Consider the following 16663-nt stretch of genomic DNA (forward strand, 5'->3'; position numbering starts at 1 on the left):
AACTGGAATTTTAAAAAATGTGAGTGCCAACATGAATATCACACTATGTCCTGAATAAACACTCAAAGCACTGATGGTGAAGGGCGTGCTGCAGATTGGTGCAATCACAGTATAATTCCTGAGAGAGTGGGCTGAATATTTCACATTGTTGAATTTAAGTTGTGTTAGCTTTAACAATACAGCCCTGAAGGAGTAGAAAGTGTCCTCTGCCCTCCTCTGCTGTGTGTTAGTGTGTTGCTTGCATTTGTGCAAGTATTTACATGCAGTTGTTGTTTTCCTGTGTGTGTACATGTGCTGTGTCTGTCATGCTTTGTGTGCTGAGCCTCCTGCGCTCTGCCCTCTCTCCCTCAGACAGGCTGGCACTGTGTCAAGAACGTATGTTTGTGTTTGAGTCATGCCAGGACATAAAGCGCGGCCGCTCTTCCACTCGTGGCCGCACCAACAACAAGCTGGCAATCTCATCCCAGGTCAGAGGTAACATGACCTCTCAATCGGCATCTCTGATTGGCTTTTGGTCTAGTGTGTGATATGGAGAAATGGATGGATCCTGTTTTAACGGTGTGGATCATTTCATTATCCATTCTCCTCTTGAAGGAATCATGTGCTCTGTCCCAAGTCCATACTACAGTACACACAAGCTGGACAATCATTCAGTATTTAACATTTATTGACTTTTCAGTAGAATGATTATGTTATTTCTGTTATCCAAATTTATGATTCTGAGCAAGTTGTAATTAAAGTGTAACAAAAATTTGTCACAAGCTTTTGTTTTACACACATGAAGAGTTTGTTCTCACATCAGCTTGATTTTATATGTTATTTTGCCTACATTTTCCACATTGTGATCTTAAAATATCCTCATTTATTTACTTGTTTTATAGCAGTTGGAAATAGATTAACTATAATCTTTTACAGTAAAAAATAATAATATATGATGTGCACCAATACATGTCAATTAAACTGAGAATTTGGGAAGCTACAGCCAGTTTCAAATTTAAAAGTGTTTTTTTTTTAATTTGCAGAATGTAATATTTTTTTTATTGTCTGCATTGTCATCATAAACACTGCTTTCAAGCTGTGGGTAACTCCTTCATTTCTATGTGCAGTGCAATTTGGGACAATAGTGTCCATTAACAACAACTCTAAAAAAATCAGCAACTTCAGAAATCATCCTTTTTATCTTTGAGTACATTTCATTTTCTTAGTTTCTCACTGTGACCACACCATAAACAGAAACACTCAGGGGTTAGCATGTAGTATGAAAATGGGACACAGCTATGATTCCCTAGTAAAAAAAACACAACAAATATCCCCTCCTCGCTGTTGCAGGGATGAATTTGTTGGATGTTAACACTGCATAATAACAATTCTGGGAAGCTGAAGAAAAGATCTAGATTTCTCTTTTCTTACGCTAACTTTAACAGTAACTAAAAGGTCAAAAGTAACTTCAATTTAGCATTTAGGTTCATCTTCCTGCTTCAGGGGGAGTACAGCTGTCAACTGGATGAGCTCGTCAAAATTCAACCACCTGCAGAACACCTGGGACACGCAGTTAAACTGCTCAGTAGAGCATGGTTGCACAGATAAATTACTTCCTCAGATACAGATAATGTGTGTGTGTGTGTGTATTTGTGTATGTGTGTGCATTTGTTAAATGTTGCTGTGTGAGTGGCTCCGCTATTGTCAGAAGCTTCCAGGGATAGCTTTTGGTTGGCGAGGAGCCAGCAGCTTTAGGGAGGTCCCTTCGGCCTCCCACACACTACTAATCCATGTGAGTGTGCATGATTGTGTGCACGTGTGTGTGTGTGGACATTGTGTGCTTGACCCGAAGAAAGCTACAATGAGCACTGTGTAGCATCAACCGCAAAGCTTCTTAGCCTGTGATAGGGTGAGACTGAGCCCACAATAGCACCGTAATACCACATCAGACACACACACTCACGCACTCACGCACATACACACACACACACACACACACACACACAGGGTAAGAGAGAGGAGGATTTAGTGGTTTCATTAAAAGCAGATCTACTTTGATTCACAAGCTCTTGCGTTGAGGTGAGACTCGGCGTCTGTGTCTAATCTCACATCTCTTTATAGGAATCTGTCTCTCGCCCACACTCACAAACTCACTACACACTCCCTTTATGACTCCTGTCTTCCTGTGCAGTCATCTGTACATCTCCACCTCCCTGTTTCTGTCCGTGACACCATCACTTTTGTGATTTTGAGGCAGCCCCATACACACAGAGCCAGTCCTCTCCTCTTCTTCCTCTTCCACCCTGTATTCCGCTCTGTTATCCACACGTTCAGCTTCAGCAAAAAAGGGCTTTGTCATCACCCTGCCACTCTGAGAAGGAGCTGTTTGGTTAGAAAATGCCACAAATTAAAGGGTGAGAAAGAGAAAATGAGTGAGGGGCGAGAAAACACCTCAGTTGTTCCCCCCTTAATAAGCAGCAGCCTGCCAGTGGGTTGGTCATTATAAACTCATGCTGCTCAGCCAAACATTATTCAAATCCACAAAACCTTTGTTTGGATTCTAGTTGAGATTGCAAAGTTTCCAAAGATATCAAATATGTAAGGCTAAATCTAGGGAAATTTGTATGAAATGACACACAAAACATCTGGAACATATCCACTGGATGGTAATTGTGCAGCCATAAAAAAACATCCTTAGTTTGAATGTTTTACTGAGTGTAAACATCATACAGCTTCAATTAAGAGCTGGAACAAGCTGGTTCTAAATAAATATATACTGATACTGATGTCAGAGGGTATGGGATAAACATTAGCTGCCTTTAAGCTACTAAAGGAGAAACAAAAGAGAAAAACAATTAGTTAAGTACAATATACACATGACTGAATGATTTTGGCTGATTAGTGAAAAGCCTGTTAAATCCTCACCATTACTGTATCAAAATGTAACCAGTTATGCTAATGAGGAAATTAATCAAGCCAATAAAGGTGTTAATTTGTCATTTTAGCTTATCTCACATAGCACAACTAATTTATAGCTGAAAGCAGCAAAGCGTTGTTATAGTTTCAAGTAAATCAGTCCTCCTTGTTAGTATGCAAATTTATGGAGCAAAGTGCTCCAAAATCTAATCAGTTTATTTATAGGGGGAATTGGTGGTCCACATTTAGGCGTCACCATGACAACTTAATGTTCCACATATCCACCCATGTACTGTGGTGGTGGATCATAAAAAATTACAATTAATATGTAGGTCCCCTGTATCTTCCCATCGTATTTATGACTTAACGGGGTCCAAACGTGAAGACAGAAGCTCCTCACATTTTATAGTTTCCCTGCAGTCAGCTGTGTGAACACAGAAGGCTGATATACTGCAGAAGTTGCGGTTTGGCCCAAGGAGAGTACAGCTGATCTGAAAACAGCTGTTACGGTCAGAGGAGTTTCAGAGCAAAGGTTCAAGTTTGACCGCAGAGCAGTCATCATAACCATGATGACCCGAAGGAGCAGCACAAAGACAGTTTTACAGTCCAGCCACCTACTTACACACACTAACTAGCTTAACCCTTTGTAGCATCTGTAGTTGGGAGCTCTCATCGTCTATTAAGAATAACTTTTGTTAGTATCACACTCTTTCCTCTAACTTCTCTTTTTATAAATCTTTAGTGTTGAATGGTAACAATTTGGGCTGCAGACAGCATTTAAAGCTGTGATGCTTCTATGTTGTTGATCATCTTGCTTCAACTCTCAGCCATGTAATAAATACTTTAAAGGATAGGTTCACAATATTTCAAGTGGTCTCTTAAAACAACAGTCAGAAGCCCAAATGAACACTGAACCATGTTTCACAATCTGTAATTATTCCTCCTGTTCATGCTGACCATTAGAAGATCCATTCATGATGCATTTACAATGTAAGTGATGGGGAACAAACTCCATGGTCCTCGTTTTGAGCAAAAAGTGTATTGAAAAGTGTATCTTAAGTTTAGATGAGGGTTAAGCAGACTGAATTAGTCAAACAAAGTGGACATCTACCACAGTTACAGTCTTTTTAATAAAAAAAATCCCCCTTTGTGTCTCGACGGACAGTGTTTTCCTGTTCAGCTGCAGTGGAAAGATCGTATAGAGAGGGGCTTTGTTACTAAAAAGACAAGATATCAGCTGAAGCTTTGTATTATCTTTAAATACACTTTTAAACACATTTTTTGCATAAAAAGCAGGACTGTGGATTTTGTCCCTGTTTATTTATATTGAAAGTACACAATGAAGGGATGTCTTAATGGTCAGTATGAACAGGAGGAATGATTACAGCAGGAAAAACACGTATCAGTGTTCATTTGAGCACCTGACTTTTGTTTTAAAGCAGACTTGATAAATTGTGAACCCTATCGTTTAACATTAAGACAGCTGAAATGCTGAAGCTGTACATCTTGCAGTCTTCTTCTGTTAGTTAGTGGAGCAGCACTGCAGGATGTTTTTGCTCAGGTTTTTCTTTATTTATTCATTTGTCACCTTGTCTTATTTGTACTGTAGCTTTTTTCTTTGTTGACCTTCCTAGTTCGATTTCCTTCTGGTCTTCTCTCTTCATATCTCTGTTTGCCTTTTCCCTGTTCTGTGTCCCTCCCTTATTTTCTTATCACTTCCTTTTCTTTTTCAAAAACCCTACTCCCTTTCCTTAAGGTCTCATCCTTCCCCTCCTCTCCTCTGCTTGACCTCATCCCAGCCCCCCACCCGTCTCCTACTGATGATTCTCCATGAGTGATGTGTTGCATGTGTATCTCTCACAGACAAAGATGAGTGCAGCAAGGACAACGGCGGCTGCCAGCACGAGTGCATCAACACAGTGGGCTCGTACGTTTGTCAGTGTCGCCATGGCTTTGTACTGCATGAGAACAAACATGACTGTAAGGAAGGTGGGTTTCACGTACATTCACATGTGCACACACACTGGCATAAAAACATGGGAGCGCACATTCATGCGCTCACACATCCACACAAGCATGTGCTCATTCATAAAAGCAGCCATCGTCCATCATACAGCCCCTATTCTGTCTACGATCATCAGAGTCCACATGACAACAGACTGGTCCTTTCCATTTGAAGCGAGGTTGTTTTTTTTAAACACACATTACATGTATATATATATATTTCTACGCTGTATGTGTCATTCCACCTGCAAGCAGAGTTGTTGACTCAATGCTTTACTGACTTGGACTTCAGTCACAAACATTAGGCTTGAGTGCTCAAGACTTCCTAAAGACTCGACTTGAGACATGAAAGCAAAAACATTTAAGTCTCAAGGTTTGACCTGGTGAAATCCTGAGATCCTGAGATCAGCCAGGCTTTGCAACATGCCTTAAATCATTATTTTTTAGGCCTGTGCATTGATATGACAATTATGCATCATTCCTATTCACACAGCTTTGAAGGAAACCATTTCCTTTTGACGGTCAACGTTCAAAGACCTGACACTCTTGAAACTTGACTTCCAACTGGCCTATGACCTGTGACTTGTCCTGGAATTGCACCGAACGGTTTAACAAGAGAGGTTAACTTAACAGCAGGTCTGCCATAGATACTTATGGTGCAGATTTTGATTCATAGTATTAGCACTGCTGCAACACCAGACAGATGTATTATACTATAATTATGTAGCCCACACAAATTCTTTCATTTAACTCTGTGATATTGAACATTAGTTATGCCCATACTTGCAGAACTTGTAGTTACATTTAGGAAACTTGTATTTGTGAACTTGTGTGATCAGTTGATAGGAGACTACTGCTGTGCACCTTCTTTCATTTATCTGTGATAAAGAGCTGTGATCATGAGGATAAAAAAAGATTTGCAGTAGTGATACTGAATATCAGTAGATTACTGAATCTTTCCTTAAACTTCCTAAATGTTGTGTTCACTCTCAACTATCTCCACCAGCATCGGAATTTATCCCATGTGGTATCTATATAGTCCAAGTGTGTAGTTACACAACCACTTAACTCAAAACTATAGATCAAAGTTTACACTAAAAGGCACTAAACTTGAGATTTACTTTTAGACTTTAATTGTATTACCTTTGGCAATGTTGGCATTGTTTATTGACAACGTTGTTGATTGATGGCCAATGAGGGGCTGATTACATCATGGACTGATGACTGACTTTAGTTTAAAATCAGATTCATGTTGCTGTGGATTTGACAGGAAGTGATGAAAAAACTATTACACAGCTTGTTTTGCCACAAATCAAATGCTGTGTGCCCAGTACCTGTCCCTGGCTCAGGAGTTGTTAACTAAGGTCCCGAGACAGAATCTGAAAGGTTTAATACTGGACGTGAACTTGCCCTAAATGACTTAAAACAGCTCTGCCTGCAAGTCACTGAAGCTGTGTTCACTGTGATGTGTGTTTGTATTTGTGTGTGACACTCAGAAAGGGGAAAAGCTTTCAGGTTGACAGAAAACATTATTTATTAAAAGCTATTAGCACATTCCCATGTACACACACACACACACACACACACACACACACACAATAACTGTTGAATTGACATATTATACTCAGCTCTTTGAAGTTGAACTTTTGAACGTACACACACACACACACACAGACACAGACACAGACACAGACAACACATCAATACACACATACACACCTCACTAAAGGCTCCCTGTGCTGCTCATAAAAAGACTCATGTTTCAAACATCTGGTTGCTTGAAAGCATGAAGCGCTGCCTTCCTGTGTGTGTGTGTGTGTGTGTGTGTGTGTGTGTGTGTGTGTGTGTGTGTGTGTGTGTGTGTGTGTGTGTGTGGGTTATGTGTGCATCACACCAGCTTGACCCAGTAACCTTGCAGAGTCATGCAAAACCATATTCCCATCACAGAGCTTGTTTTCATGTGTGGTTCTGTACTTACATACATGTGTGAGTGTGAAAATGTTAACATGTGGAGATGGATGTTTGGACAGTGTGACATGTGCTGTTAACATGATGGACTGATAGACACATCACCTTTAAGTGACAGTGTGTAACACTATGAACTCTCTTCACTATGAACTCTCTTCATAGGACAAATTATTTACTCTTTATGGTCTCAGGGATCGACTTCATTCCTTTTCGTTATAGGAAGACATGTTAAACTTGAAATTGTTGAATTATTTACTTAATTACTGTAAATACTGTGATGCTGTGGCATTGTAAACAATTACATTTTCTGTCACTGTTAATGTCTGTATATAAAACTTTTCATGTTAGTCAACTTTCTTTTACATTTATACATTGTTCTTGTAAACTCATCCATCTCGTTCTGAATAAAAACTGTCTCTCTGGAACACATCTTGTTTGTCTTGTGCATGCCTCATGCCTCCCATCTCCTTCATGGTGCTGTGGCATCATCATCTCTTAATTTACATACACATTCCTTCAGCCTCTGTTTCTGAAAGCTCTTACGCAAAGCTCTTGGTGCATTTTTTAAACTGATGCAAAGTCTTCCCAGCTGAAGTTATCATTAAGTGCAGTAAGTTATTTTGAACTGACTGAAATTGGAAGTTGGTTTCTTTTGATTTAATGGACATGACATTTAATGGATTGAACAAGTGAAAGTTTGTGTTTGATCTATAATATAACTCTTATTGCTTCAATTTATTTCAAGATGATTGAATTGATGAAGAATGAAAAATTGATTGATTAATTGTGTTTTCCCCAATATTTTGTTGTGTCATTTTATAGCGAGTGTAGCAAGCAGTACAGGTTTTCTCATCCATTTATTAATGTCTATATTTAAAGTGACAGGTTTAGATCCATGATTATTATCTTGTCTGGTACCCCATTGGGATTTTGAATATTTGGATAAATATACGCTACATTACTTTTAGTTTTTCATTTGCCCATCAATAACAACTGAAGCCAAGCTGCTGCTGTATGTTGCAAGGTGTAATTATTATTGATAGATTCAGTTGGTTGACTCTTTTGAGCCTGTAAGGACCAGTGTGTGAGCCTTTCCTCGAAGATAAATCAAAAGATGCATTTATTGCTAGTAACAGAGCAGTAGTTTCTGTAAAATAACAGAGCAGTGATGCAGGTCCCCAAAGTTTTCACAGAAACATATTTTGGTGTCAAAATCAGAGACACAGTATAGTTAGTACTCGTGTCTTTGTTATCAGAAACAAAACCCAGTAACTAATTAAAGACAAATAATGACACAAAATATCATAATAAGATAAGATAAGGTGCTACAAGTCAGAGCAAACAAGTTAAACTCTCCCACAGCATCTGCATTTGTTGTTTATCCACTTATTTATTCATGTTTTTCCATGTTTTTTGTCACCTGTCTGTATTTCCTTAACTCATCCAGAATAGATCCTGAATCAAAATCAAACAAAATGTTAAGTTTGATGCTTTAATGTTTATCATAGGTTCCCATACTACACTTGAAGTGCGTTTAGGATCCATTTTCTAAATATCCAATCATAGAGGAGTTGTGTTTTCATAGCTGTGTTTGCAATGAAGACTGTATTTCATAGAAACTGTTAACAACTAACATTTCCTCTGTGCTGGGTGCAGATTTTGTTGTTTTTGTCTCAACAATTAACATTCAAGATTCAAATAAAATCCAGAACAATGGCATTAAAATCAAATATTGTAGGTAATGGCTGACTTGTATTACTAATACAGATATTTGTCTTTGTATTTTTTGTGTGTGCAGATATTTTGCCATAATACTCAATTAGTGCACAGTACAGAAGACCTACTATAGGTTTTTTCTTTTAAAGCATGCGTGCATACATTCATGTGAAATTCACACTGAACTTGTCACCAGGATGTGTTTCTTTGAAATCTTTTCTCTCTCTTTCAGTTCTCTCGTTTCTCTCCTTCCTGTTCCCTTTCCATTTCCTCTGACCTTTTCCTGTGCAGCCATGATTTTAACTTCCTCTGTGTGTGTGTGTGCTTGTGTGCTTTCTGTGTGTTCAGCTGAGTGTGAGCATAAGATCCACAGCCCCAGCGGGACCCTGAGCAGCCCTAACTGGCCGGACAAGTATCCCAGCCGTAAGGAGTGCACCTGGGACATCACAGCCACGCCGGGACACCGAGTCAAGATAGTAAGTGTGCTTAAAAATCAAGCAGACTACGAATGTTTCTGGGCTTGTAAAGGTTTACATTTTCTCTATCTCTCTTCAGACCCTTGTCTTACACATTTCTTTCTTGCCTCCCTTCTGCATAACAATGCATTATTCTGGCTGTGAGGTCATATCGTATGTAAAAGCCCCAGGCTGCCATCCCCTCCCTTCTCCCCCGATGATCTCTCTTTCCCATGTTCCACTTATGAAACCCAAATGTGAATGGAGAGAAAGTGCACGTTTGTATATTCGGGCTAACTGCAAGCGTGTGCTCATGCGTTAGAAAGAGGCCTTTGGCAGTGGCCATCTGTGTCATTGTGTCTTTCTGTGTGTGTGTTTGTGTGTGTGTGTGTGTGTGTGTGTGTGTGTTTGTGTGTGTGTGTGTGTGTGTGTGTGTCAGTGTGTGTGTGCGCGTGCATGAGTGCGTGCGTGCGTGCATGCATGCGTGTGTGTGTGTTAAGCCTGCAAGTCTGCACACATGCATCCATTTGTGCATGGAAGAATTTATGTGTCAACTCCCTGATAGTCGTCTCGACAATTTCAGAGTTACTGCAGATACACGTATTCATGAAGAAACCGACATCATCAGAAAAACAGTTTTAATTGAGGAATTGATTAACTGAACTGAACTACCAGGGAAACTGTGAAACAACAGCATTTCCTAATCTCTCTGTAGAGAAGATGCAATGTCATGAGCATTATGGATAAAAGATAATCCAGGGAGAAATTTTCAAGTCAGATTTTTGTCGTTATTTATCAGGGCAACTACCCTAAAACCAAATCTTATTGCTCAAACAAAACAAGTGAGGAGCAGACATAATAGGTGTAAGGCTCATAATATTCTAGCATGTGCGCACAGATTTGTACACGTGTGTAGACCGGACGGATTAAAAAGTGTATTCACCAGGGGAGAGATCAGATCACAGCTGAATCATCTTTGGCGGATACCAACATGTCTTTCTCAAGAACTTTTGATTTTACACAATTTGAGCTTAACTAATCATGGTGACATTTGAGGACATTACAACATCATTAATATCAAGATTATGGCAGAAAAAAATAGAAGCAGTGACAAGTTGTATTAGTTTCTCTTCGAAATGTTCTTCCCTTGCTCTTGTCATTCGTAACTTAAAACCCACAAATTGTGTGTTGACATGCAATGTTAATTTGTGAGAATGCATGCAAGCAATGCTCTGTAAGAAGGCAGGACGTGTGTCGTAAAAGCACTGGAGCTACAACTAACGATTTATTCTTTTTTAAAATAATCTTCAGATTTTTTTAAATGGATTCATTGTTGGTCGTAAAATTATTGGAAAATCAGGGGAAAGCCCATCATTATTCCCCAAAGCCCAAAGCTACGTCTTCAGATTTCCAATATGTCAGACCAAGAGTCCAAAACCATAAAATATTTTTTTTAATATCACACAAGACAAAGAAAAGCGGCAAATTACTCACTATTAAAAAGCTTGAACAAAAGACCAATTGAGCAATTAATCAGATATCAATGTAATTGCCGATTTATTTTCTGTGAAACGTTTCAGCTCTAAAAAGCATTTATATCTGGAGCTTAAAACTCAAATTGATCCTCACAAAGATACAAGTACAGGGGCACACACACTGTGCTTCAGATAATCCTCCCAAAGTCCACTCATGTTCGTTCCCGGGCAAGTAGTGTCACATTCACAAACACTGTGCAAAATATACAATATGCACACACACTCAGGGCGTAGACAAACACACACACACTCACAATACAATCTGTAGTCCTGCAAAATATTACGATTTGGCTTTTCACCTTACTTCCAATCTGCAGCCACATGCTGAGCTCGCTGCATGGTATCAAAATTGTCATCAACTGTAATTTAGTTTTTGATAATCTCTTATCACTGCTTACGTAACTAAAAAACACATTATGTCATCAGCAATCGGGTCACGTTTGCCAAATTTTTGCACCTGTTCTGAATGTGCAACTACATGTGATGTTTTTGAGTGTGACTTTCTGTTACACACACTTAAAAATGTGTGTGTGTGCTTTTGTGTGTGTGTGGGTTTTTGTGTGTGTGTGTGTGTGTGTGTGTGTGTGTGTGTGTTGAGATTAGCAGGGGTGCTCTCTATATCGTCGGTAATGACATCACAGTGGGATAAATTTAATACCAGAAATCTCAGCGTGGACATGAAGGTCATTCTGTTACTGCTTCTTCACTCTGTCTGTGTCTCTCTGTCGCTCACACACACACACACACACACACACACACACACACACACACACACACACACACACACACACACACACACACACACACACACACACACACACACTCACTCACTCACTCACTCACTCACTCACTCACTCACTCACTCACTCACTCACACACTCACACACGCACAAACTTGATTCTCTCGGGAGTAGTAAACAGATCTGCGGCTACAGTTTGAAAAACATCTGGAAGCCATCACATCCCCAGAATCAAACGCTTCCCCTCTCCGTAATGACATGCTTATTTTTTCTCCTTCCGCCTGGTTGGTAAAAATCAGTGCGTTGTGGTGTTTGTGGCGGAGTGATGAAGCAGCGCTCAGGAGACAATCAGGAGACATGTGTGAGAGTGTGTGTGTGTGTGTGTGAGACAGGCCTTTAAGGTGTTATGACTCACTGTTGTCTGCTTCAGAAACACAGTGACTTGATTAAATTATGAATCGTGACACTGTGTACATGCGTGTCAACGGGCAGGGCAGGGGTTCTGCTTTCTGCTCTGAAGTTGAGAAGTAAATATTCTTAATTTGATTTAGTGAAAATATGTCAACCCAGTGTGAAGGTGGACAACACTCACAGAACAGCTTGAGTTTAAATATCATCTAGTTGCGCAAGTTCCAATTAAACAAATGAAATAAAAAATAACGATGGAAAATGATTTCAGTCTAGAGCTTCAACATTAGTTGACCGACAGAAAAATTAATTGCAGATTATTTTGATAATTGAATAATCATTTTGGGTAATTTTTTGAAGAATTGCAAAAATCCTCTGGTTTCAGTTTCTTAAATGTGAATATTTTTCAGTTTTCTTTAGTCCTCTCTGATAGCAAGCTGAATATCTTCGGGTTGTGGAATGTTGGTCGGGACAAAATGGGACATTTTGCTTTGCATCTTGGGCTTCAGGAAATGGTGATGGACATTTTTCACCATTTGAACAGCTCACTGATTAATAAATGAATTGAGAAAAAATAATCAACCGATTAATTGATCATTAAAATAATTAGTTGCAGCCTTATTTCATTTATTTTTAAACCTGCTCTACACTGTACTGTACTATGAAGAAGATAAAGAGCTCCATCGTACTTCATACATACTCAGTCATTGTCTAACTAGCAGGAGTAAATGTCAGCATGATTAAGTTACTGGTGATAGGATTAAAATATCTTTTGGTTAATTAAAAGCTATATTTGTCTGCACAGTAATATTTTCTACCTCCTCCATATGCTGCATTAGCACTCTCCTCATTAGTCGTCCCTTTGTATCTCTTTCTTCCTCTCTCTATTCCTTATACTGTATCTGATTTTACAACTTTTCTCTCTCTTTCTCTTTTAGAATATATTATGCACACATACATACAGTATAATCTGTACATTTGTGACTTTTATGTTACCCTTTAACAAATTAGTACATCACTAAGAAGACTGGCAGCCCTCTACAAGCTGCTACACTGCTCTTACTTTGTTCACTAAAGTTACCTGCTTTATTGCACAAGACAGGGAACTGACTGGTATTATTTCAGTGTATTTAGAGCCAAACCTGTCAGAGTTTCCCCACAATTATGAATGTATAGAGTAAGACAAGACAATACAACAGGAAAAAGAAGTGCAAACAGTAATACCTATATAAGATAAAGGGCATTATTTGTGTTGATTAAAATTCTACATTTTACAATGACAAACCAAGATGAAATGGTTTAATAATCATGCATGAATGCTACATCTGCTGTCTTAGGTTTAAAGGATCAATTCACCCAAATTACAAAGAAAGAACAGATTTTCAAATTTTTATTACTTTCCAGATAGTCTTTTTAGTTTAATCTGCAGTGATTTTAAGGTATCATTTTCTGCTGTTGACCCAAACCTATGGAGGTGAATGCAGTTTAATTTGCGGTGCTCAAAGCATTGACAAATAACATTTAAAAAAACTCAACAGCAGTGTGTCTGCCAGGGACAATGATCGGCTTAATCTGTATAATCAACACCTTCAACAGTTTTCACTTTAGCTACTTTCTATCAAATAAATAACCATGTGAAAAGTCGTCAGCAATGTCAACTTATCACATCTCACTAACTAACCTCTGTCTCCATCTCTCTGCCCCTCCAGACCTTCAATGAGTTTGAGATCGAGCAGCATCAGGAATGTGCGTATGACCATCTCGAGGCCTTTGACGGAGACAGCGACACTGCAACTATCTTGGGTCGACTGTGCGGCAGTAAAATCCCAGAGGCCCTCGTCTCCACCAGCAACAAGATGTACCTCCGCTTCATCTCTGATGCCTCAGTACAAAGGAAGGGCTTCCAGGCTACACACACCACAGGTAGATGTGTGTGTGTGTGTGTGTGTGTGTGTGTGTGTGTGTGTTTGTGTGTGTGTGTGTGTGTGTGTGTGTGTGTGTGTGTGTGTGTGTGCGTGCCTGCATGCGTGCGTGTGTGTGTGTGTAGGACTATTTTCATTTTATACCTGACTTTATGTTTCTTCAACTCTGTGTGTGAGTTTATGTGTGTTAAGAGCATCACTCACTGTCACCTGCTTGGATTTCCCAACTCTGAGTAGTTTTTTAAGATCATTGTCTCCCTCTAGTGGTTCACAACATGCATCACATTCAGGATCTAAATTATTTATAAAACCCAGTCTGACACCAAATCTACCAAATGCCTAATTTTTCAGGTCAAAATGTATTATTATTTATTAATTGTGTAACCATCTGATGATCATTCCTCCATCTGTGTGTCTGCAGAGTGTGGAGGTCGTCTGAAGGCAGAGGCCCGCCAGAAAAACCTCTACTCCCACTCACAGTTTGGGGACAATAACTACCCGGGTCACACTGACTGTGAGTGGCTGCTGACAGCCGAACAGGGCTACGGCATCGAGCTGAGCTTCATCACGTTTGAGGTGGAGGAGGAGGCTGACTGTGGTTATGATTACATTGAGCTGTACAACGGGTACGATGCCAACTCACATAGACTCGGTCGCTTCTGTGGTTCAGGGGTAAGCCATGATTTTATTAAAATGATTTTAATCTTTGGCTCGTAAATTTAGTCAGGATTAGGGGACTATAGCAGCTTTTTGCATGTTTTAGTCCCTTACCCACAAATCATGTATGCTTTTCATATTCAATAATATTTTTTTTTATGTTTTAGCTGTTTGGATGTATTTTTACAACTGTTCGAGGCAGCCATTGATTTACATGTGTCTTAATTTGATTTCTGAAGGATATTATGGTGAATATTCTATCAATTTATTTTTGTCAACAAATTTCTTGAAAAGACCAAAACCAACAATAAATTGATCCTACTACCAATTGTCAATGAGCTACACTGTTACACTGTATTACTATGCACATGGGCCCTGTTATTTATTTAGAGACAACTTCCTGCTGCCTAAAATCCTCACTAGAGCACCAAATGTGTATTAATCTGCAGCTGGAAATAGTCCCAACAAATACGCAGTTTATTCCTGTTTGAATAACATTTGTGTAGGAGTCATATCCGTCTCTGTCTCCCCTTGTTTCCTGTTTGCATCTTCACTGCCCAATGTCCAATAAAGACTAAATTTAAAAGAAAAAAAAACCTACAGTGCAAAGCTGTTTAAGGAAATTACTTTCTTTCTTAGGAATGTAACGATATTTTTGGGAATGAATGGACCTCAGACAGGTCGTGACAGTTGAAGTTTTGATGGACCAACTGATGCATTCTTGGTTTTTTAGTCTTTAATGGTATTTGTTGACAATAAGAAAAATATAGATTAACATCAGCCTACAAAACATGTAGACTTTACATTTTTCCAATGTACCTATTTTTTCTTTAAAAAATTACTCAATTATTTTACTATCAAAATAGTTGCTGATTAATATTCTGTCTTTCGACTAATCAAATAATTGTCTAGTCTTTAGGTTCTAATCACAAAGTACAGCTGAGGCTTATGGGAGGCGCATTGGTTTTGCAGGTATATTGTAGGTCATTTATTAACAGATACCTGCAAAACCAATGGCACTCCCATAAGCCTTCTGAAAGTAGTTATTACCTCATAATGCAACTAGACGAAAAGTTTTTACAATTCATCTTTAGGTGAACATTAATGTCTGTACCAAACTTCATGTCAATCCATCCAATAGTTGTTCAGACATTTATCACTAAACCATATATATGAACCTTACAGCGTCACTAGAGGGAACTTCAGGGATTAAAACCTGGAAGCACACCTGAGCTATGATATAAAATATGATATGATTTGTGAAGATAAAACTACTCCTATGGACTTTTAAATCTCTGACAACCACATCACATATCTCTCTGTCTTCCCTCCCATAGCCCAGGGAGGAGATTTACTCGCCTGGAGATGCTATGCTGATCCGTTTCCATAGCGACGACACTATCAGCAAGAAGGGCTTCCACATCCGCTACACAAGCACCAAGTTCCAGGAGAGCCTTCACACCAGGAAATGACCTCACACGCAGCCCATGACCTCTGACCTCTGTGCAGCCCCGCCACTGTTACCCTGACCTTCACCATGGCAACGAGAAAAAGTACAGCCTGTCCCCCCTCTTCACGGACCCACACAGACAAATGTGGACGTTGTGGATGTTTGCCAGCCACCAGAGGAAGACGACTCTCATATGAACATTTGTCTCCCTACTGTGGCTCTGGCGGTCATCGCGCTCTGAGATGAAACAGGAAAAACAATAAGATATCAGTTTGAGTTTCAACAAATGTGGGGAAGTACGCTGACGAGATTCTTGATCTGAGTGAGCCATTTTTGTGGAGGAGATGGATTTCATTACTGCACATCAAGCTGCTCTCGTTAAATGTGGGAAGAGAGTTTAAAGACGCTCAAACAAGTACACACACTAGATTCATGTTCAGAATGATAAACTATGGATGCTTAAGGAACTAAAGAGCTTTAACCCGAGTAAAAAATGCATCTGACAAAGGAGTTTTGACTCCCTGATTCTTGAACTGTGCGACTTACTGTGATCAGACGGCTGCTTATCACCCACAGTAACTGAGAAGAAATAAACAGATGTTTTTATTGCCTTTGATGCCTGGGAACTGGACTCCACAGCCCAGCTCAGAACGGCTGCAGATGATTTTACTTCATGTCTTATTGTAAAGCCCATGATGTTTGTGTTTACTGTGTGTGTGTGTGTGTGTGCGTGCGCGCGTGTGTGTGTGTGTGTACAGAGAAAAGAAAAGGCTCAAGCCTGCCCTCGCCCTTTTGCTTAAAGCTTATGCAGACGACCATCGTTGGAATGGGAAAATATGAATAAAAAAATACAATGCAAATGGAAAATTTCCAAAATGATCTGTGATGTTAATGTTACGCCTTGCATCATATT

At 39.4% G+C, this 16663-nt stretch overlaps 1 protein-coding gene across 2 annotated transcripts in view; it reads left to right on the forward strand.

The window, feature by feature from the left end:
• tll1 (tolloid-like 1) overlaps positions 1–16037 on the forward strand; it is a 51238-nt gene extending 35201 nt beyond the window's left edge. For both annotated transcript variants that reach the window (XM_062429134.1, XM_062429126.1), the window contains exons 17-21: positions 4759–4884; positions 8932–9059; positions 13431–13644; positions 14065–14315; positions 15638–16037. In XM_062429134.1, coding sequence (XP_062285118.1) covers positions 4759–4884; positions 8932–9059; positions 13431–13644; positions 14065–14315; positions 15638–15772 — 854 coding nt within the window. In that variant the 3' untranslated portion in view covers positions 15773–16037. The remainder of the gene's footprint in view (positions 1–4758; positions 4885–8931; positions 9060–13430; positions 13645–14064; positions 14316–15637) is intronic.
• The last annotated feature ends 626 nt before the right edge of the window (positions 16038–16663 follow it).

This window comes from Scomber scombrus, chromosome 2, assembly GCF_963691925.1.
Source record: "Scomber scombrus chromosome 2, fScoSco1.1, whole genome shotgun sequence".
NCBI classification, from domain to species: Eukaryota; Metazoa; Chordata; class Actinopteri; order Scombriformes; family Scombridae; genus Scomber; species Scomber scombrus.